Source organism: Populus nigra, chromosome 15 (genome assembly GCF_951802175.1).
Source record: "Populus nigra chromosome 15, ddPopNigr1.1, whole genome shotgun sequence".
NCBI lineage: Eukaryota > Viridiplantae > Streptophyta > Magnoliopsida > Malpighiales > Salicaceae > Populus > Populus nigra.
The window spans coordinates 1,752,100-1,773,788 of record NC_084866.1 but is presented as its reverse complement, the minus strand read 5'-3'; the positions used below and the strand labels follow the sequence as shown (position 1 = coordinate 1,773,788).

The window sequence follows — 21,689 nt, the reverse complement described above, 5'->3', positions numbered from 1 at the left end:
AGCCTGTTACTAATGAGAAAAAAGAAAAAGAAATCTAAATCAACTGAGTTAACCCGTCAAATCAGGTTAACCCGTTAAACCTGAGATTCGCGTCATGAAAGTTTGATAACTAAATAGAAAAAAAAATCGATAGGTCATACGAAAAAAAATTAACAAACTAAACTAAACGAAAAAAATGATTAAAAAGAAAAAAAAATTCAGGTTAACTCGTTAAACCAGGTTAACCCGTCAAACCCGAGATCCGTGTCATGAAAGTATGATAACTAAATAAAATTTTTTTTTCACATTAACAAACTAAATTAAACAAAAAAAAAATTCATTAAAAGAAATAGAAAAAAAAGTGAACATTAACAATCTAAACTAAATGAAAAAAAATTAATAAAAAAAAAACAAAAACAAACAAAAGACATAAGCATATTACCAATGAGGAAAAAGAAAAAAAAACTAAATCAATTGAGTTAACCCGTCAAATCAGGTTAACCCGTCAAACCTGGGATTCGCGTCATGAAAGTTTGATAACTAAATAGAAAAAAAAATTGATGGGTCAAATGAAAAAAATTGATTAAAAACAAAAAAAACAAAAAAAAAATTCAGGTTAACTCGTCAAACCCGAGATCCGTGTAATAAAAATATGATAACTAAATAAAAACATTTTTTCACATTAACAAATTAAATTAAAAAAAATTCATTAAAGGAAAAAAATAAAACAAAAAAAAAACCCATAGGCGAAAAAAAAAGAAAAAAGGAAAACAAAAACAAAAAAAAAGGAGAAAAAGTCAAGTGTTTCACTGTGCACTGTGTGCATAGTGATACATTATATGTAAAAAACAGAAGAAACAAAAGCACAAAAAAAAAAAAACACTTGCTGCTACAGTGAAAAACCTACGCGTTTTAGAGTATTCTATAATAAAGCATCAACTCAGAGCATAATGGGCTGGACTTTAGCCCATAAATGAAATAGCAGGCAAAATAAGGGCCCAGCTCACCATTCAAATTAAATTGCACAATCAGTCCACTTCAAGAATCCATTATGAACACCATCACGCATCGATCCTGGATGGCACTAGCATTCCTGTACAAATTAATGGTAGGATAGCCGTGTTTAAAATATGTAGGGCAGCACTGACATCATTTGGTCATGAAAAAACAAATATTAAGATTTCACTTCATTTTCTATTACAATACTGTTGTCAATGGGGAACTCAAACGTACTGTTTTACACGTGCCCTTTTTTTCTATTTTATGTATAGGATTAGCATGTATATATTGGATATTAAAATTAATATACCTAAACAAGTCTTAAATTTAATCTCCTAAGCCAAATGGAGTGTAAAATCATGTGGAACACATCAAATCTCTTGGCAGGCTGGTTCAACACAAAATGCTTCCTAATTGCTCTTAAACCCTCCTTAAGCCTCCTATATTTCTCTTCTGGAACAGAAATCAGTACCTCCTTCAATCTTGGTATCTCTGATACATTCACCTGTATTGCAAAGGCCTCCCATCTCAAGACATCACTGAATGGGAGCACGTAATGGTCCGATAAAATAACAGGCACACATTCAGCGTAAATGGCCTCAACAATTCTTGGACTAGCCACTTCATGACCACTTGGACACAGACAAAACTTGGACCGGAGCATAAATGAATAGTAGTCCAGGTCTTTAGGGAGGTACTCATAGACTTGAAGATCGGGGTCGCGGCCTTTCCAGTGGTCTAGGAGGATGGGGCGGATTGGGCCATGAAGCCCACCGGAAAAGAATGCAAGGTAGGGGCGTGGGCTGGTGGCTGGTGGAGGCGAGATGAGTTTGGGGGGTACATTGCCACCATAGAGGTGAATTTCAGGAAGGCTCACGTCCTTTCGAGGGCTGAAACCCTCTGAGCTATTGGCGTTGCACAGGACACGTATTGATGTATTGTAAAGGAAAGGATTGCCGTGGGAAGCATGGGGACCCTGCCAAGTCATCAGAACACTCAATTACTTCAAGTCAGGGGCATATTATATATATTAGTCATTAAGTTGGAGATGCAACGCAATGTTTTATGTGAAATTACTCACCCAATCATGACAGGAAAGCATGAAGTGATCGGCTCCTTGAGTTCTATTCCAGAAGGGGTATTTGCTCGATACCACTCTCACATAATCAGCCACAAATTGTTTCATTGCAGTGTGATCGTAGGTGAGAGGCTTATAGAGATACTTGACCATCCATGTGACACTGAAAGGCATAAAGTAAACATGAGCTCGTCGAGGATCCCTTGTTTTAAACCTCTTGGCTCCATGCTCCATCTCGTGTATGAACCTCCCCTCTACTGTGTATATGTCTTTGCATGGCCCGTCGTGGACAATTGGGAGCTCTCCTTCTGAGTACACGTGGACCTTGAATCTCTTCTCCATCTCCATGTAACTTCTGCAACGTTTGAAATGATTAATTCAAGGTGTACAAATCCACATGTATACAATCATATGCTGCAGGCCGACTTGGCAGAGAAGTTGAAAGAGAGAGATGCCATTTAGTTATTGTTATGATGGTACAGTTAGGATAATGACCTTGATGTTGACAATATAATGCAATTAAAAGAACCCAGAATCGCACATTTTTGGCTAGCCACTGAGAACCTAGATCAATTTCAATTAATTGTATTTATATATTAACTCATGCAAATCAACATCAAGTAGCAACCCTGACACATGACCTCAACACGCCTGTAAATCTCAGCTAAAAGTATGAATGATCACTGACGAATTACAACAGCGCTGATTTTAGATATTACTGGTTGAGGCAACAGGTCAAATAAAGAAAAGATTACGCTAAAACTGAGAATAACAAAAGCAAATCCCTATCAGCTGGTTGACAAAAGACGAAGGTGTCGAAGGTCATGGAACGAGGCTCACCACCGATCTATGTAGTTAGCCTCATGGTGTTGAATGAAACAAAAAACATCTGCACAATTTGGTTCTACTTGCGAACCCGTTGACCTTAATTAATAAAACTTGTCTCGATCCCAAACTAGGTTCATGTAAAAGATTTCTCAACCCACAATTGTTTGTGGGTTGGACACTAGTGCGAACCATGATTTTATTCTCTTTAAAAACACGAATATTTTTTTTTCTATATCTAAGAAAAGAGAGTAGCAATGTGATCATTGGCTAGAACACTTCTATTCGGCGGTCTCAAGTCCACTCAACCATTTTATGCAGAGTGACCATAATGAGTACAACTTGAGGATGACATGTATGTTCAGCTTGCCAGCTACTGCTTGCCGTATACCTAGTAGTCTGTTCTTTTCAGCTAAGAGCAAGAAAGGACCACTTGGCAATTTTCCCCTTTCATGACCCACTAACCATAAAAAGCAGCGGCATCCATCTCGACAATGTCGATTACAATAGAGAAACAAAAGCCGCTTTTTGCCAGCGTAACAGTAGTTATTATGATCCACATTATATCATACGATTGAGTACAATTATGTATGCCAAAGAGAAATGAGTGAATTTTGAGTGCGCTTTTTTCACACATATGTGTGCACACACCATGCTTCACTTTATCACTTATAAGAATTTTCTCCATTTTTCCACAATCGCACAAAGAACAGAGTTTTCGTACAAGCCAAGCAGTTTATAAAGTCTCAAAGCTATAATTTATTATATATTTTTATTATTATTTAGGTTTTTTTTTTCAAGTTTTGTAATTAATTAAGATTTTTTGGATTTCATTTCCAGCGTGTGTGTATATATATATATAACAGATGCATGTTTACTTAATTTGAAGAATTACCAAATGATTATGTTTCTACATTAATTTATATTCAATAGCTTGCACATTTTAGTTTCAAATATAGTTATAAGACCAAGCTCCAAGGCTTACCAAAAAAACAAGAATTTGGTTGTCGAGTCATTACATTGACTTTCATTTCATTGAATTATTTAAAATTAATTATTTTTATTAAAATAATAACATTTTATCAAGTCAAAAATATTTAACTAGATTAATATCTTATTTAATTTAACTAAAAACCCGACCTAAATTAGTTTTCAAATGTGAAGTTTCTCATATCAACTAGTTAATCCAGCACAGATTTAACAACTATAGTTTGAAAATTTATTCTACTATATAGAAACATGCGATTTACATGTTTTAGCACATCATGATATATAGTTTTTAATTTATGAATTAATTACTGATTTGAATAAAATACCCTCATCAAAAAATTAAATAAATTAATAAATTGATATCACAGTTATTAAGACCGAAATAAATCGGTGAACTAGATTTTGTTTCATCGGTTGAACCATTAGCTCACTTATAGCATATTTTTGTTTTACAATCATATACACATGTTAGGAATTTATTAGGTTTTCCATAATATTGAACATAAGAAAAAATTATGCTATTATTTTATTATAAAATAGATACATAAAAATTAAACTCTTTCAAGCTCCATTGCTTGAACAGAAAGACCAAAAATGGTTATTGTGCAGTTAACTTATTCAAGTTTAACTAGCAGGTCCGGTTTGATCCGGTTAAATTTGATGTGATTTAAATAGCTAGGTGTTTAAAGTCTAATAATGATTAATATTTTATTTTTATCATTTTTCAAAAAAAAAAAAAAGAAGTCTGTTTCTTCTGGCGGTGTTGAATAATTGGAAGCTACTAACAGTAATTAAACCGACTTACTGATAAAATGCTCTTGCATTAAGATAAATAGTACCGGCGACGTCGTTTTCATCACCGTCAGCGACGATCCTCGAAATATTTCCAGTTAACGAAGCTGCCTTTCTAATCGTAGCTCGAGCTCTTGCAAGTCCGTGCTCCATCTCTTCTTCTTCTTTGCTCAACTTCACATTTTTCTTCTTCTTCTTCTTCACATTTTTCTAATCATCATGCACATTGAATCAATCAAGATCAGTTAAGAGAAGAGAGAGAGGAGAGAGAGCGAGAGAGAGAGAGAGAGAGAGTTGAGTTACTTACAGTTACAGTGAGTACAGTGGTGTTGTTAGATGGAGCAGCAGAATTGTGAACGGTGAGGATTGGATCATCGTGATGATGATCAGAGCTGGTACTGATTGATATTGCTTTTGTTTGTAACTCAACGATTGGAACTGAGAAAACTGTTGTGTATTCAAATTTAGGAGAAGAATTAACAGAGAAGAAATTGTTATTTATGCAACCAAACATGAGCAAAACGGAAAGGAATAGCAGTAAAGAAATCAATGCAGATGAATTGGTTTCCATTTTTAATCAGCATGAGAGTTGATTCCTCTATCTCTCTCTTCTTCACCTCCGCATATCTGATAGATAGCAAGTATACAGAAAAACAGAGAGAGAAAACGTGAGGCAGAAAAACGGTTAGTGGAAAGGGAGAGAGAGAGAGAAGAAATCAAAATGCGGGGTGCACACAGAGAGAGTTTGTTTGGGATTTGGTGTCTTACAGAGTGAGAGTGAATGAAAGCGTGGGCAACGATATATATAGATATGGACAAAGGTAATCTTTTATATTAGGATAGTTTTAAAATGTTTTTTTTAATATATTAAAAAAATTAAAAAAAATTATTTTCAATAATAACATATTAAAACAATATATATATATATATATATATATATATATATATATATATAAAGGCGGAAAAAAAGAAGAGTCAAAGAGCCAGAGAGAAATGAGTGATTTTTCAGTGCTCAGTGGACACACACTTATATATACACACCTGCACCATGCTTCAGTTACAAGAATTCTTTCGCATTGTAAATACACCACAGAAGTTCGTATCGTAGAAGCAAAGGATATATGAATTGATCAAAAGGCTTAAAAAGCTCCAATCTTTTAGTAATAATATTATTGTTAATCTTGAAAAGCATTCCTCATTGAAGTTTCAGTTTTCAAATAATTAATCAAATCGTGGAATCTAATGATTTTTCTTAATTTATCTACAAAATTAATCATATATAATATAATATTAAATACGATTAATTGGTATCAATGAGAGAAACACATTAATGTTGTGTCTTGCAGAATTATGATGATGATTATGATTAATTAAAGCTGGTAATTATTGCCTTAATTGTTTGCCAAGAAAGGATTGGAAATGAAATTTTTGTATATTCAAATTTAGAAGAAATAGAGACTCTTAATTATTAAAAGATAAAAAAAACATATAAACATAAATAAAATTATAGGAGTTAAATTTTATCCAGTGGATCAATCCGAGAAATTACTAATTCAACCTAAATTTAATTTTAAATTAAATAGAAAACAAATATTGATTCGATGAAACTCGGTTAATCAGACTAAATTTTTAATTATTTGATTGATCCAGTTAAATCTGGTTAAGATCTAACTAGATTAATTTTATTTTAGTATCAATTTTGGTCTCTAAAATTCTAATTATATTTAATCAAAAAAATTGATTTTGATTTTTCAAAATCAAGCATAATTGAATGCTGAAAGTACCTTTTTCAACATTGCAATAAATCCTTACGAAAAACCAAAATAAATTATAAATTTAATTTTAAATAAATTACATGTGGATGGGGAAGGATTGAATTAAAAATAAAATTTAAAAACAAATAAATAAACTAGAAAAACATTGAGCGAATCCACGTTACATTTCTTTTAGGACTGTTGTGAAAAACTTTTATTTTTTTAAATTTAATTTTTAATATATAGAGTGGTTTTGGACCTGGGCTTAATCTGGCCTTGTGCTTTTTTAACTTTTGCACTAATTTAACCTGCTGTGCGGTGGCTTTCTAAATGGTTGGGCTTTGGCTCTTATAAAGAAATTCATTTCATGATGAAAAGGATTTATGTAATAATTATTTATCATGAATTGGGTGGAGGTGAGTTTTTTATATTTTCTTTAATTAATCCAAAATATACATGTAGTTATTTATACCAAATTAATGAGAGTTAAACCCTTTGGCTAGATTCTTGTTTTATATATCTCCAAAATCTCATCGGAAAAAGATGCTTCGAAGATGAAAAGTTAGTCGGTAAAAGAAGCCTCCCTAATAAAATCTCGCTGGGAAAGAGTCTACGGCGACAAAATCTCATCAGGAAACATATAATTCAAGGCTGGCACCGGAGATGAACTTGCTCTTTCACAACGAATTCTCGTCGATAAAGTATTATCTTTACCGAACAAAAAGTCAAGAAAATCCTCGACGACGGCTACCTTTGTCGGGAAAAGACAAACTTTGCTTGATAAATTATCATCAGGAAAAAGCTTTACCAGACAAAATTAAGGTGATAACTTTTTCGGAAGAAAACTTTCGTAATTCATAGGGCATAATTCATAACTCATATTGAAGCTTAGCTTATACAAAACGAGATTAATGGTAATATGAAAGAGATTAAGGCTGTGCAATTTGATCCCATGTGAAGGCACTGAAAAGAAAAAAGTTCTCGTTCATTTCCTCCCACAGAACTTTCTTTTGATGGGTAATTACACCATGCATGGCCCCAAAGAAATAATTAGAGAATTAATAAATAATTAAGGGCATTAATTATGCATATATAGTAATTAATTTGGCTAGGTATACAAGAGTACGAGCCATGGCATTGTAGTTTCTACATTATACAATAGCATTATATATATATATATATATATATATATATATATATATATATATATATATATATATATATTTGTGTGTGTATGAAGCTATAATCTAAATCATGAAATTTCTTATCTTGGCAGCCTGATATTAAGCCTTCGGAGCCACACAGAATGCATCACCATATGCACCACATCGAAGGGCTTAGCTGGTCGATGGAGCTTGAAATGTTTCTGCACTTGAAGAACCGTCTTTTGCTTCTCCAAATACTCCTCCACAGGAATGCTTTGTAAAATTGTCTTGATTTCTGGGATCCCTGAAACCGGGATATGAACAGAAAACTTGCTCCAGTCAAGAACATCACTAAAAGGTAGAACATAATAGTCTGAAATGATCACTGGAACACAGCCTGAATAGATTGCCTCGACTACCCTAGGGCTTGCAACTTCCCATCCACTAGGGCACAGGCAATACCTGCTCTTACTCATTTGCTCGGTGTAATTTAGGGTTTCAGGGAGGTATTTGTAAACTTGAATGTCATTGTCTTTTTCTTTCCAGTGTTTGAATAATATCTTTCTTACACTCCCATGGCTACCCCCGGCAAAGAAGGCAAGGATCGAACGATTGTTATCACAAGGCTGGAGGATGTGTTCTGGTTCTAACTTTCCACGCGGGAGCTTAAATTCAGGCAAGGAGACATCCCTCGCCGGTTTGAACCCTTCGGAGGAATTGGCATTGCATAGAACTCTAATGAAGTTCCTGTACAGATCAGGGTTGGCAGCCGAAACATCTGGTGCCTGATACAATATCAAATGAAAGAGATAGTTAAGAAGTTGAAGTTGTCAGCATAATTCTTCTTCTCCCCCCTCTTTTTTAAAGTAGATAGATCCTTGCAGCCAGTGAGGGGTTACCATTAGCAGTTTGCATAGCTATTAGGCCATGGATTAAATTGAAACACTGCTACAAAACATTTTTTAAGCTCAATATCTCCCAAACATTAATTTTTGAGCATAATTAAAATATATAATTTTCGTATATTTCTTCCTAACAAAATCCATATATATTAAAGCTCTTAAACTTCACTAAGCCAGATACCAAGTTATTCTAAATGTTGGGTTTTAACTAATTATCGCAAAACTCTCAAAAAATCAAGAGTAAAGAAAGAACAGGGATATACCCAATCGTGACAGGAAATCATAAAATGGTCAGCTCCACTGCTTCTATTCCAGTACGGATACTTGCTGGAAATGAGGCCAATGTAGTCCTCAGCAATGTCCTGGATTTGCTTACGAGAGTAGGTGACATAAGGTCTGTAGATGAAATGAAGGATACTGGCGATGCTAACTGGGACGAAAAATGCAAGTGCCTCGTCAGGATTTTTAGCTGAAAATGGGCTCTTGCCACTGTCCAGTTCGTCAATGATTTGCCCCTCGATGGAGTAAATATCATTCATTGGGCCTCTGTGAAAAAGTGGTTGCTCTCCTTCCCTGTATGTCCACACTCTAAATCTCTTCTCCATCTCAATGTGGCTCCTAAATAAATATAAAAGAATAATATATAATTACTATACGAGGGACATGAAACTACATATACAATCCACTAAAAACTAATTAGAAAAAAAAATATAAACTAAAAACTTTATTGATAGAAGAAAAGAAATATTAAAAACAAAAACTCATAACAAGATTGATTGAGATTAAATCGTATTATATATATTACTCTTGTACTAAAATAATCATGCCCATTTTTTTATATTCTTTCTCTCTAATTTTATAATTTTTTATTTTGATTAACTTTTTTTAATTAATCACAATTAAGAGATTTCTAACTATTTAGTTACATAATAATACCTCAAGAAGGTTAATTATATTACTATACCCCATTAATTAATGTCAACTAAATCTGCTTCAATTATCTCCTTATTAATTTCTGCTTTTCTTAAATGCTAAAATGGGGGACCGTCTCAAAGTTCAATCCAAGGCTACAAAAGATTATGATATATTATATAGGGGAAATGAGAGCTTCTCTAAGTTCATAAATATTACTTATGGAGCAGAAGTTTTCAAACTCCTCGCGAAATACCAAAAAGTTAAGTATGGTTGCTGCACAAAAGTACACATTGCAGTCTGTGAAGATCAGTGCTTGTCTGGAATGTGCAAACACTATGATCTAGGGTTACACTGACAAACCACAACATTCACCATGTCATGCTAGCTGTTACACTCCATCTAGGCCTTAATATGGTAATCTTACTGAATCAAAGCCGTATAATTTTGAAAGTGGAAATTATTTACGATGATCCCCTAATTAATTCTTATGATCTCAGTTCAACACGACCTGTTAATCCTAATTTCCATGGAGTTTAGGCAAGTAAGTAATGCTAACCAAATCCATTATTAACGATCACTAACCAAAATTACATGTGCTAATACGCAACTTAAAGGACTTGGCATTACTAGCTAGTAAATATAATTTCAACTTTCGAACGAAAATGAGTCTAAACTGTAAATCATGGCGATAGATGAACTTAACTGATGAAAGGCGTAAGGGTTTATGTAGATGGATCCTCTAGGGACAAAGCTCTCTTTCTTATAAGATGTGTAATTACGCATTCGAGTCGCCTTTCTTATTGCTGCTCTTGCTCTTGCCAGCCCTTCTTCCATTGTTTCAATCCGGCTCTTCTTGTGCAGCTCCTTTTGCACCTGTTTGATCGAACTTTCTGTCAGCAAACAATCGAAACAGAAGTCCCATTTTACTCTATAACCTTTAAAGTGTTAAAGGGCGGGCTTACGCTGTTGCTACAATTAGTTGTATTGTAGAAGTGATCATCTTTAACTACACTAGGAATAGGGGGAATCATTTCTGAAGTATTTGAGAGATTATTCGATAGAGAAGCAGAAGTTTTGGTGGAGAAACTGTTGAATGAATAGAAAAGGAGAACGAGAAGGATTAAAGGGCATAGTATGCAAGGGGTGGAATAAACGAGATCAGCCATGGCAGAGGGAGGTAGTAGTGTTAGTGCATCTCATTAGGGTTTTGCAAAAACTATGGAGGAGAGAAAAAAAGCGAAGATGTAGGGCATTTTTTCGAGATCATGAAGAATTTGAACTGGATAGAGATCTTTCGAGCCTGATCTATATTCACGTACGACAATCTAGCTAGTTGCGTGGGATAGGCTTTTAGAGTTGGCTGTGTTTAGCTCTTCTTTTCTCCAGGAGTGGATTAATAGTATGATTAGCCCCTTAATTACTCTTCATTTTTTTTTAATATGGCCCGGCCCCTCTACTTTTTTTTGTATTTAATTTGTTTCTTAATCTAGGAAAATTCTTATTTAATTAATTATCACTCGAGGATTTGGACTGGCTTATTATTATTATTATACAAAAAGGACTTAAAGATATATATATATATATATATATATATATATATATATATATATAATATTCATGAAATCAAATATCATAAAAGTAGAAACAGATCAAAGTAATGTTAGAGTTGAAAACCAATACATCTAGTAAATGCACTGCCTTGGCTGCATTTAGTTGCAAATATCATAAATCGGGTCTTTATGGGGGAGCTATATAGTGGTCATGGAGTGTGGTTATTAAGGTCCAAGATTATGCGCCTATAGCTAGTATTTTATGACCTTTTGGCTCGAATTAAAGTATGAATGGTAAGTGCCGAGGGAAAAATAACTCTCTCTCTCTCTCTCACTCTCTCTCTCTCTACTTTAACGAGAATTTTGAAAAGGACAACCCAGTGGTACATGCCATGGAAATTAGAGAGTAATCTAAATTCAAGAATACATGGTTATTAAATCTGGGTTTGATTTTGCAAGTTAACTAAGACTAAAAATTTAGTTTAAGTTAGTTTATTAGTAGAAAATTAATAAATACAAATAAAAATATTAATGGAATGTTTTTGTCGATAAATTACAGTGAATTTTATCGAAGAACATATCTTCTCGTTATATACCACGAGAATTATAATGGAAAAAAAATTAAAATAAAACCAAAAAATATGATGACATGTCATTTATACTAACGAAATTACCGAAAGTATTAATATTATCGGTAAAATCCATCCATAAACTCATTGGTAAACTGTTCATTTTTTCTTGACATTGTTCACATGTCAATTACCACCGGCAAATTTTATTGATAAATATAAAAATTCTAGTAGTGATTTTTTTAAAAAAAAAAAACATGTAAGAGATATCACAATCAAACCTGGATCAACCCATACCCTGAACAAAATATATTTTGTTATTTTTAAAATCTATTTTTTTTCAAAATTAATATCATTTTAACCTTAAAAAATCTTATAACAACCTGCGCAAGTCTGTTTGGAAGTGTAGTTGTGGTTGCTTTTCAAAGTATTTTTCATTCATAATTATATCAAAATAATTTTTTTTATTTTTTAAAAATCATTTTTAATATCAGCATATCAAAATGATTTAAAAATATCAAAAAAATATTAATTTGAAATAAAGAAAAAAATAAAATAAAATTCAATTTTTTTCAAAAACACTTTTAAAACACAAAAACAAACGGAGATTCATACTTCTAACCAACGCTAATCTAAACTTTTCTCTTATTATTTTAATTATACCTATTACACAATTAACTATATACAAACCTAATATTCTTCAAAATAGAATCAACCAAATTTACTCTCCTTTGTTTTTTATTTGTAGATTTTAATGGATTATAAGTTTAAAAAAGCAAGACCTCTCTTCTTTTTATTTTCACGAATTCAAATCATGTTTCTATTGAATATGATGTACAGCTTAGTAACTATTGTATTTGAACTGATATGGGTGATTAAGAGTTAGTCCTTTTTTTTTAATTTTCAAAAAATGCCTTGCACATGATGGAGGTTGTCATTTCCTTAAAATATTTTTAGATGATTCTAATATATTAATATTAAGAATAAAAAAATATTATTTAGATATATTTTTATTTTCGATCAAAAACACCAGAAGACATGATTTGTGATGCATCTATATTTAAAACTCAAGCAAGCATCGATTTTCCAATACTACACGCCGTGGTGTGGCTGAGAAACCAATGAGAATTAAACAAAACAACTGGAGAGAATAACTCACGCCTTGTACAAACCACATAGAATAGCACAAAACTCTAGTTGTGGGGGTGCATAGGGTGAGCCAAAAAAGAGCAAGGTTAGGAGGATGCCAAAGCTAACGAAGAGATTATCAAGTAAAGTGCAATGAGGCTGCAGACTACAACTGTTTCTCAGAATTAAGGAAAACAAAATTGAAGTAGGGGGTTCAAACATTTGGGCCGAAGCTATAGGCAATTAATTTCGATGAAATGAAGCTTCGAAGTGGGGAGGGTGGCTGGGGGGGGTTTCGGAGAGAAAGCCTTGCGATTAAAGAGGTGGAAAAGTCTCTATCTCGGCAGATCGAAGAAAGCCAATTCTTCTAACCCTTAAGAATCCCTAGTTTCTCCAAAGATTCCTTTATGTCCTCGGCGTTGCATCCCCTGGCTTGGACAAAGTTGGGATTGTCAAACGGCGCAACATCTTCCAGAGGATAGCTTCTGTTAGCATGGAGCTTGAGAGAACTGCTGCCAACCCCCTTCAGTACAACAGTCTTATGGAGCCCACCTAGTAACCCTTCATAATCCGTGTCTCCACATTCTCCTGTGAAGATCACAATATTTGACAAGTCGGTGCCCCATCGAACATACAAGTACCTGAAGAAAAATCAAGAGCTTATATGGTAATTTGCCCTATGGGTTGCAAGAAGTTCAGAAGTTTACACCGAGCTTCATTTTACTACCAGATTTGGCTTAGCATAGGTTAAAAGTCTCGATCACAAGTTCGAGGAATAAAAAGAAATTATCAAGCATCACTGTAACTCAGAAATAAGTGAGCATTATTATTTCTAGACATATTCATTTCACCAATTCAACTGCAGCTCTGGCAACCAAAAGAGTTGACAGAAAAAAATAGCTTTCTTTCAACAAGAAGAAAAATTCTATTGATGATATAACATATGTAATCAACCTGGCAATTTCTAAACCGAGTAGTTCAGATTAGAGGACCTCTAGGAACATGTTTCTGAAATGGTCATAATGTATAATTGGATAATATATATATATATATATATAAAAATAAAATAGAAGGCATACCTCAGCGCCTGGGATCTGGAAGCCAGCACAGGGATCACATTTATTTTGGCACCTTGTTGACAATAAATTACATGGCATCGAAGAGCCTGAATTCTCATCAATTTCCGAAGTTCCTTAACAGGGGGAATCTGTAAAGACAGAGTACGTTCTAAGTAATAGTTGACGAAGAGTACAAACACACAAAAAAGCAAAGCAGAACTTGAATGCGGAGTCAAATCATAATCGGGGACATTAGGCAAAGGAGTTCTCGGATTTCAAAACATAATTACCAATGATAAGTCTTTCACTTTCAATGCAAAGCAATATGAAGACGACCTGGGTTCATCTTCCTCAACAATCTTTCCTTGTCCATTTTTATCATTAACAGAAATAGCCCAACGAACCAAAGTCTTCCTCAAACCTTCTCCGCCCCAGCGGTATTCAATCTGTGAATGATAGTCCAAGTCCAGTACAAATGGAAGTCCAGAATCATCAGAGCTTGAAGATGGATAATAGAGATTGCTACCACTGTTACAAATAAATGCATCAAACTCCAATGGGTTCAAGCCCCCTGAATTCAGAAGAGAATTTATCTCAGATATGGTCATGGCTGTTGATAAAATGAATCCTATCAACCCAGCAGAATTTTCATTTGCCACCTCTACAACCATCTTGAGGATTTCAAGAAAATCTGAAGTCGTATCGCAATCAACAGCAATGACAAAAATGTGCTTCCTCCTCCTCAGAGATGGAAATTTACTACTGCTAGTATTGTTATCTGCTCTCTCTTTAGCTCCATCCTTCCGTAAGCCTCCTCCGGCACCTTTTGATACTGTCAAAACAGCGTTTTCTAACTTGTACTTTCCATCAACAGCATTGTCCTCATTATCTAAAGAATTATCAAGATTGCCACTTCCATTTTTTTCCCCGTCCAATGATAGCTTCAAGTTTAAAGATAAATCCTGTATGTCTCTTAAAGAATCGCCAGGTGAATCTGATTCTGAGTTTTGAAATCCTTCTTCAATTTTCTGCCACTGAGGCTGCCTGGGTTTGCAACTGACTATCCGAGCTAGGTATGCTTTACAATGCTCTGGCCATGAGAAAAGGTGGATATTTTTCAGTCCGTTCTGTCTACATCTTGCCCACAGCTGCTTATCGGAAACAAGCTTGAGAAGAGCATCAGCAATGGACTGTTGGTCGTGAGGATCAACTAGCAGTCCATTGTCAAGCACCTGTAATCAATTTGTTGTCAGTATCCATAAGCGAGCAGGAATCTTCAAACTCACAGCAGTTTTGATAAATAGCCAAGAAAATCATCCTAAGATTGGAAGGATTCAACTATGTACACACCCGATGAATGTCCACAGGACCACCATTTTTTGTGGCAACAATAGGCAAACCATAAGCTGCTGCCTGTTCAGCAAGGAGACACGTTAAATTTTCAAGAACTAATGTATTCTAAAATGAAGATAGCAAGAGAAATACCTCTATCAAAGTAAGTCCAAATGGCTCAATGAAAGCTGGATTAATGAACACACCCTGAAAGGGAAAAAGAATTGCCAGGATAAGAAGTCGAGAAAAGGATCAGAACTTCCTTGACAGACTGAAATCAACCATATTGTTAAATGCAAACTACGGTGTCATTTCAACACAATTCCATTTGATGAAATGTGACATCCTATTGCAAGATCAATTTGGTAAAATATGATTTATAATTATACCTTTGTTTTGGCTGCAAGACGGTAAATGTCAGGAACATCAGATTGCTTATGGTGTTTAGGGTAAGCCACTTGACCATATAGATCATATTTATCAACAAGCTTGATAACGGAAAGAAGATAAGAGGCATTTGCGCCTGACATTTCATCAATATCATCACGGTTTCCCATTATTAATGTCTGCAAAAACAGAAACCAACAAAAGATTATTTACAACTTGCATATAAAACAAATTTAGATGAGAAAGAAGAGAATCAAGAACCATTTCAACAGAGTCCAGTTATTGAAATGCATGCACTAGACATAGAAGTTCAAAGACTAGCGTACTAGGTTGGCAAGCTCCCTTAGCAGGCGGCATTCTCCAAATGCTTTGACTAAAGTAGTAATATTCTTTTTTGGGTCTGGCCTTGCAAGAGCTAGTATCATAGGCTTCCGGGGATTGGAAAAGAAACGCATTATCTGGTGATTTGAAACTGCAGTCAGTATCAAGTTTAAAATCCCTACTAGAATGAATACAAGGAATAATCAATCAGTGACATGTAAAATCATTCAACTGTCAAAAACCAAAGCAAATATGAGAAAAGAATAACTATCACCTCTGACCAAATTGGTGGATCAGGAGACGCAGGATGATCTTTGTTTTTTTCTTCTTCTCCATCAGAATCTCCATCGTGTGGAGTGATATGATGAAACTCCATTCCAGGAGGAATCACCTGGACATCATTGACATATTAAGATATGGATTAGTTTTTCTACAAAATACCGTTAGCATAAAGATATCACAACAACCAACTTCGATTTGAGGCTAATGGGAGCCTCACAGGTTTAATGAAGGAATTAACAACAACATGTTGATGCTTACAACAGTTCGAGGCATGAACCTGCCATGACAGCTCACTCCTCGTTTGATCCTTGCTCTAAGTTTGCGCTCTAGTACTGGATCAAAGCCATCATACAGGCGCCATTGCTCTTCTATCTCCTGTTTAGTGCTAGTTATAATAATCTCCGAGGCATCAAGAGTTAACTCTTCAGCCTCTATCCGCCGCATTATTTTGTACGTTGCATTTACTTCTTCCCTCGACTGCCGTCCCTGTTTCATAAGTTGTTCAAGCTTGTCGCGTCCAAGTGAGTGTCCAGTAAAAACCATAGGAACATTTAGAGCTCCAGAGAGAAGAGCAGCAGAGTCACCAGCATCAGCATAATGTCCATGAATTGCAACAGGCCAGACTGGATTTCCACCACCAATTTGCTCTCCCAAAACATTAGACATCTGCATAATATGACCTAGTGCACCATCTACAAATTCTGGAATGTAAGGCCAAAGGAGTTCCTTTCTTATGTACTTGTCCTTCGGGCCAAATGGTATTCGAATAATGTAAGCACCGCTACTCTCACCGAGCTCCCCTGTTGAATTCTCAGAGCTTATTAGATTCAGCATCTCTGTTGGCTCACCATAACTCCAATCCACATCTGGAGCCGATACTTGTCTTGTCAGCAAATCAACCCGATAAACCCCTGGCATTGTCCCCAGGGCCCTCGCAAGCTCCACTACATACTTGACCTGTATAAAACGGTAAATTCAAGACCTGCCCATAAGTAAAGTGGTGCTTCATGATTGAAATGATGGTCTAGAATAAGTACTTTCCACATAACAATAAGAATTTGAACAGAGATGCAAAAAGGAAAAGGCAAGGAGTTACCTGGCCACCTGTATCTGAATCACGACCAAGCTCCATGTTTTCACCGCGTATCAAGCCATGAAGACTGCAAAACCGCTTGTTAGAAATAATTTTATGAACCATTATGAATTTCTTGGCAAGTTGTAAATTCTATATATTCAAATATTGAGATCAACTTTTAGTTCACAGATATAAACAAAGTCAATATGAATAATAAGCATGCAAATAACCCATTATAATGTCAGGTCAATGATAAAAATTTTGGCCATGCCTTATGAGCACAATGTAAAGTTTCTTTTCTTTGTGCTGGTTAGCCCAATTCTCCATCACATCAACAGAACTTATTCTAGGCATTCTTCCTCTAACACTCCCACCATGTGCTGAAAGGTCACCAGGGACATCTCCTTTCTCTCCTTCTGACAGATCTTCCGACATATCAGCAGTTGCCTCTTTGCGACCTCTTTCACGTTCAAGGTGGCGTTTCGCTATCCTTTGAGCTTCCTCGCCCTCAAGCTAATAAAAAAAGTCCAAGTAAAATGTAAGAAAAGGGAAAATATAAAGTCCAAATATAACTAAACATTCTTGCCCCCATAGCATGATTTGAACCTTAGTCATACAAAATTCAAACAATTAACTGCGAACCAGTTACAACTTAAAAAGCATCCCCATTATGAACCATATTTCCATCTAAACATATTAAAGCAAATAAACAAAAAATAATAATAAAACTCCGCGTGATTCATTCAGTTGTTGTTAAAGATTCGCAAAATGCAGTCGCTATTGTACGAAATCACAAATCCCAAAAGTGCATGTCAATCGAACATGAGTTCAAGCTCACCACACAATCCCATGCATAGCTACGATTTTTTCTTAATACTTTTTTTTATTAGACTTAGCGTGTGTTTAAAATTATGATAATTTTTATAATTATAGTTTTGTAAAAGCATGTTTAAAAAAACTATAAATTATAACGTTTTTTAATTAAGGTTTAGATGCAAAACTATATGGTATGTATGATTTACTAAATACCTTCATACTATAATATTTCCAAACAAACTCTTGGATACTCTGATCAATTTAGTAAAAATTTTAGCCTTGTTTGACATTATAATTTAACTGTGTTTTTGAAATTTTTGTTAGATTTAATTTTTTTTTGTATTTTTTAAATTATTTTAATGTTTTATATCAAAAATATAAAAAAAAATTATTTTAATATATTTACAAATAAAAAAATTAAAAAAATAATTTGGCCATTTGTCACAGTAGTAACTCTACAAATCTCAACTGTGCATATTTAATTAGGATCCACACCCAAAACGTGATTGACATGCGTGCTGGACCGGGTTTGATTTGTTGTTTTAGAAAATATTTAAAAACACGGTGTAAATTATATTTATTAAAAAATTTTAAAAAAATATTTTATTATAAATTTAATTTTTTTATATATTTTACTATACTAATATTAAAAATAATTTTTAAAAAATAAAAAAAATTAATTTGAAGCATTTCAATATAAATAACACTTTAAAAATCAATTACAAACACACTATTACTCAGTGATAATAAATATCATAAACAAATCAAATACCATAAACTAATCATTAAACACTTTTTTCTAACTAAAATTATATTTATATATATATATAAAAAAACCTGTTTCTTCTTGCGAGCCAAATTCCAAATCCTCCAGCACATATTTTCCAATCTAGTATTTCTCTCTTGCGTACTCCTCATCGCCGCAGCCTATCAGAAACAATTCACATTCAAAATTACAAAAATAACATTGAATTCACCCAATGAAATGAAATAAAAGAAACGGTGTCGTGTCGCCTCGATCGTCTTACACGAAGCCAGGAACGATGGAGATCAGTCTCATCGAAGCCAGTAATAACTTCCTCAACAAAATACCGAGTAGGACTAAAACGACCTCGCTCCCTAAGCAACAAAGACGATTTTGCATCGACGATTCCTGGATCAACGTCCAGTATCGCTTCTAAGTAACTATTTATCCAGTCATTTCCCGCCATTTCCGCACAAACCGATGAAGAAGAAGAAGGTGATTCTTATTTTTCTTGAGAGATCAAAAGGAAACGGTTATCATCACTTTTGTGTGTGTTCTGTGGAGAGAGGAAGGTAGTACTATGGTGGTGCGATTTTTATAGTGTTTGATTTTTATTTTTATTTTAAAAAAAAGAATAATTAATGGAGTAAAGAGAATTTCTTAATTTTGATAAAAGCTTTTTTCAGATTTGAGAGAGAGAGAGACCCGGGCGTGAGGCTATGAGGTGGCGTTGTTTGAGGAAGTTGGCGAGGTCTCTGGAAAAAGGTCGTGTCGGTTGGGAACTTGTTCGATTTTAAGCTTTATGAAATTAGGTACCACAAAGTTCGTCCTCTTGATATGATGGGTATTTTACATCACTCCTCGAAGTATATTCTCTTGCAATTTTACCATTTAAGGATCCACGTTCCAACAATTGTGTTGTGTTATGAAGGGTATGTTTGTCTTGAAAAAATATTTTTAAGAGAAATGAGTTATTTTTTATTATTTGGATGTATAAATAAAAATATTTTCCTGTAAAATAAATTATTTTTTATTTATAGTTTTTAAAATTATAGTAGTAATACAACAAAAGTTATAATATTTGTTATAAAGATAGCAATAATGGTAATGGCTATGATAATAATATTTATAATCGTAATAATATTAGTTATGATGGTGGTTGTTACTGGATAATGATGGCATCGATATTAATAAAATGATTATTATTTAAATAAAAGAATTGATGGTGAACCATGTTAAATAATAAAAAAAAAATAAAGAAAAGAGATAAGGGTTTCATTGATGCTGTATAATATAATGTAACAAATTATTTAAAAAAAATAACTTAATTTAAATATAAAGATTATTTAAGAGACTATATATAAACTAAAACTGATCACGCTTTAGTTGGGATATATTTTTAGGCATCAAATTAATTATTAACCTAGCAAGAAACGAAGAAGCATAGTTTTTAGATCCGGTCGGTGATTGGTCTGGTTTAAGGTCCAGGTTCCGAGTTTTAGTAGGGTCACCGGAATGTTCGGGTCAATTTTTAAAAAAAATCAAAATGATGTTTTAGTTAAAAAAACAAAAGTCAACAGATTACAACCGAGTTTTTGACCGGGTCAACCAGGTCGCCAGGTTAGCCGGATCATACTGAGTTTTTTTTTTTCCTGTTTTTTCTTCAATTCAGCTCGATTCTAACACTGAAGTAACCGAGTCTCGGATAGACCCATCAGACCAGGCTGGGTTTTAAACCCATGTGACATGTAAAAGGAATGTCTCTAATGCATAGATTTGCATGCCAGAAAGTAGAGAACAAAGAACAAATTGTGCACAACGTGGACTGTCTAGAGTGCTTGATTTATTTTCAACTTTTATTCGTACTTAGCATGAATATATATTTATTATGACTGATCTCATCTAGCTAAGCTAATCAACATATCTTTTCTCTTTATCTTAGAGTCATTTAACCTATCAAAATTCACCAAATGCCTGCCTTGATTCTTCAAGATGGTTATTAATCTAATCCAGCAGATTCCCAGATGTGGAAAGATGCTAAGCAAAAGCAAGCCATGCAAAATGTTCTGTACTTGATTACAAAATTAATGATATTCTCTATAGTATGTTTGATAATCAAAACTCTGTTTATTATATAAAAAAATTATCTCAATTTAAAAATTTAAATAATTAATTAAATATAATTTATATTATTTTAAAATATTTAATTTATTTAATTTATTCAATCACAACCATAACCTCAAGTAGTTAGTTCTTATTAATTGACTCGTTTGAAATTATCAATTGAAGACTCAAAAAAGGGAATCAGTCACGAAAATCTTTCCATTTAACCTAATTCGGGAGATAATTTTAGCTTGATGCACACAAAATGCATGATCCCTGATTCCATTTGATTGTAGGAGAAGGAAGGAAGAAAAAAGATTAAGGAAGCTAAGATACTGGAATGGTAGGCTTGTTTATATATTTTGTTTTAAAAGTGTTTTTGAAAATTTTTTATTTTTTTGTTTTAAATTAATTTTTTGATGTTTTTATATCATTTTAATGCGCTGATGTTAAAAATAATTTTTAAAAATAAAAAAATATTATTTTAATATATTTCCGAGTAAAAAATACTTTGAAAAATAACTACAATTATACTTCTAATTAAGATATTAAGGCAGCTAAAATTCTCAATCTATTTTTTATTTTTTTTTGGGTTTGAAGGAATTGTTTGCGAGATCAATCTATGATTTGAGGGTTTTATTTATCATTTGTTTGTGTTTATATGTCAATTATTTAAAATTATCCCATCAATAATTAACTTGTTAATAACATTTTGTATTTATAAAAATGACTTAATTAAAATTAATATTTATTATTATCTAATCAATCAATTAATTAATTAATAGGGTATGACATGAACAAACAATATTTTACATCCAATGTAAAAATCATTCATCTGGTGTGGAAATTATACCCATTATCAACAAAGTTCAGAAGTAGCAAAAGAATATTTTCGCTGTTTTGATTTTGGAAAGGAGGGTTGTATGGCATATTTGGTAGTGCAT

General features: G+C 33.5%; 3 protein-coding genes across 3 annotated transcripts; all 3 read right to left on the bottom strand.

The window, feature by feature from the left end:
- Positions 1 to 1,131: 1,131 nt before the first annotated feature.
- Positions 1,132 to 5,422, bottom strand: LOC133673656 (probable glycosyltransferase At5g25310). Its single transcript, XM_062094497.1, has 4 exons — positions 4,971 to 5,422; positions 4,677 to 4,873; positions 2,060 to 2,411; positions 1,132 to 1,954 (listed from the first exon to the last, which is right to left on the bottom strand). Exons 1-4 carry the CDS (start codon positions 5,232 to 5,234, stop codon positions 1,289 to 1,291), a joined length of 1,479 nt encoding a protein of 492 aa, XP_061950481.1. The 5' UTR covers positions 5,235 to 5,422; the 3' UTR covers positions 1,132 to 1,288.
- A 2,233-nt stretch (positions 5,423 to 7,655) lies between these two features.
- On the bottom strand, positions 7,656 to 9,286 carry LOC133673823 (probable glycosyltransferase At5g11130). Its single transcript, XM_062094724.1, has 2 exons — positions 8,728 to 9,286; positions 7,656 to 8,347 (listed from the first exon to the last, which is right to left on the bottom strand). Exons 1-2 carry the CDS (start codon positions 9,067 to 9,069, stop codon positions 7,682 to 7,684), a joined length of 1,008 nt encoding a protein of 335 aa, XP_061950708.1. The 5' UTR covers positions 9,070 to 9,286; the 3' UTR covers positions 7,656 to 7,681.
- Positions 9,287 to 12,626: 3,340 nt separating this feature from the next.
- LOC133674160 (probable sucrose-phosphate synthase 1) lies at positions 12,627 to 19,397 on the bottom strand. Its single transcript, XM_062095166.1, has 13 exons — positions 18,926 to 19,397; positions 18,735 to 18,824; positions 17,353 to 17,594; positions 17,103 to 17,166; positions 16,265 to 16,963; positions 15,999 to 16,115; positions 15,730 to 15,861; positions 15,406 to 15,582; positions 15,170 to 15,223; positions 15,035 to 15,097; positions 13,975 to 14,916; positions 13,706 to 13,833; positions 12,627 to 13,267 (listed from the first exon to the last, which is right to left on the bottom strand). Exons 1-13 carry the CDS (start codon positions 19,106 to 19,108, stop codon positions 12,994 to 12,996), a joined length of 3,165 nt encoding a protein of 1,054 aa, XP_061951150.1. The 5' UTR covers positions 19,109 to 19,397; the 3' UTR covers positions 12,627 to 12,993.
- Positions 19,398 to 21,689: the final 2,292 nt, after the last annotated feature.

Excerpts from the sequence above, each read along its gene's own strand:
- LOC133673656 (XM_062094497.1), bottom strand. The coding sequence starts at position 5,234 with ATGGAAACCAATTCATCTGCATTGATTTCTTTACTGCTATTCCTTTCC. Across the intron at positions 2,412-4,676 it reads AATGCAAGAGCATTTTATCA|AAGTTACATGGAGATGGAGA; the intron begins GTAAGTCGGTTT and ends CAAACGTTGCAG. Across the intron at positions 1,955-2,059 it reads TGCTTTCCTGTCATGATTGG|GGTCCCCATGCTTCCCACGG; the intron begins GTGAGTAATTTC and ends ATGACTTGGCAG.
- LOC133673823 (XM_062094724.1), bottom strand. The coding sequence starts at position 9,069 with ATGGAGAAGAGATTTAGAGTGTGGACATACAGGGAAGGAGAGCAACCA. Across the intron at positions 8,348-8,727 it reads TGATTTCCTGTCACGATTGG|GCACCAGATGTTTCGGCTGC; the intron begins GTATATCCCTGT and ends ATATTGTATCAG.
- LOC133674160 (XM_062095166.1), bottom strand. The coding sequence starts at position 19,108 with ATGGCGGGAAATGACTGGATAAATAGTTACTTAGAAGCGATACTGGAC. Across the intron at positions 14,917-15,034 it reads GTCCTGTGGACATTCATCGG|GTGCTTGACAATGGACTGCT; the intron begins GTGTGTACATAG and ends AATTGATTACAG. Across the intron at positions 13,834-13,974 it reads AAGTGAAAGACTTATCATTG|ATTCCCCCTGTTAAGGAACT; the intron begins GTAATTATGTTT and ends CTGTCTTTACAG.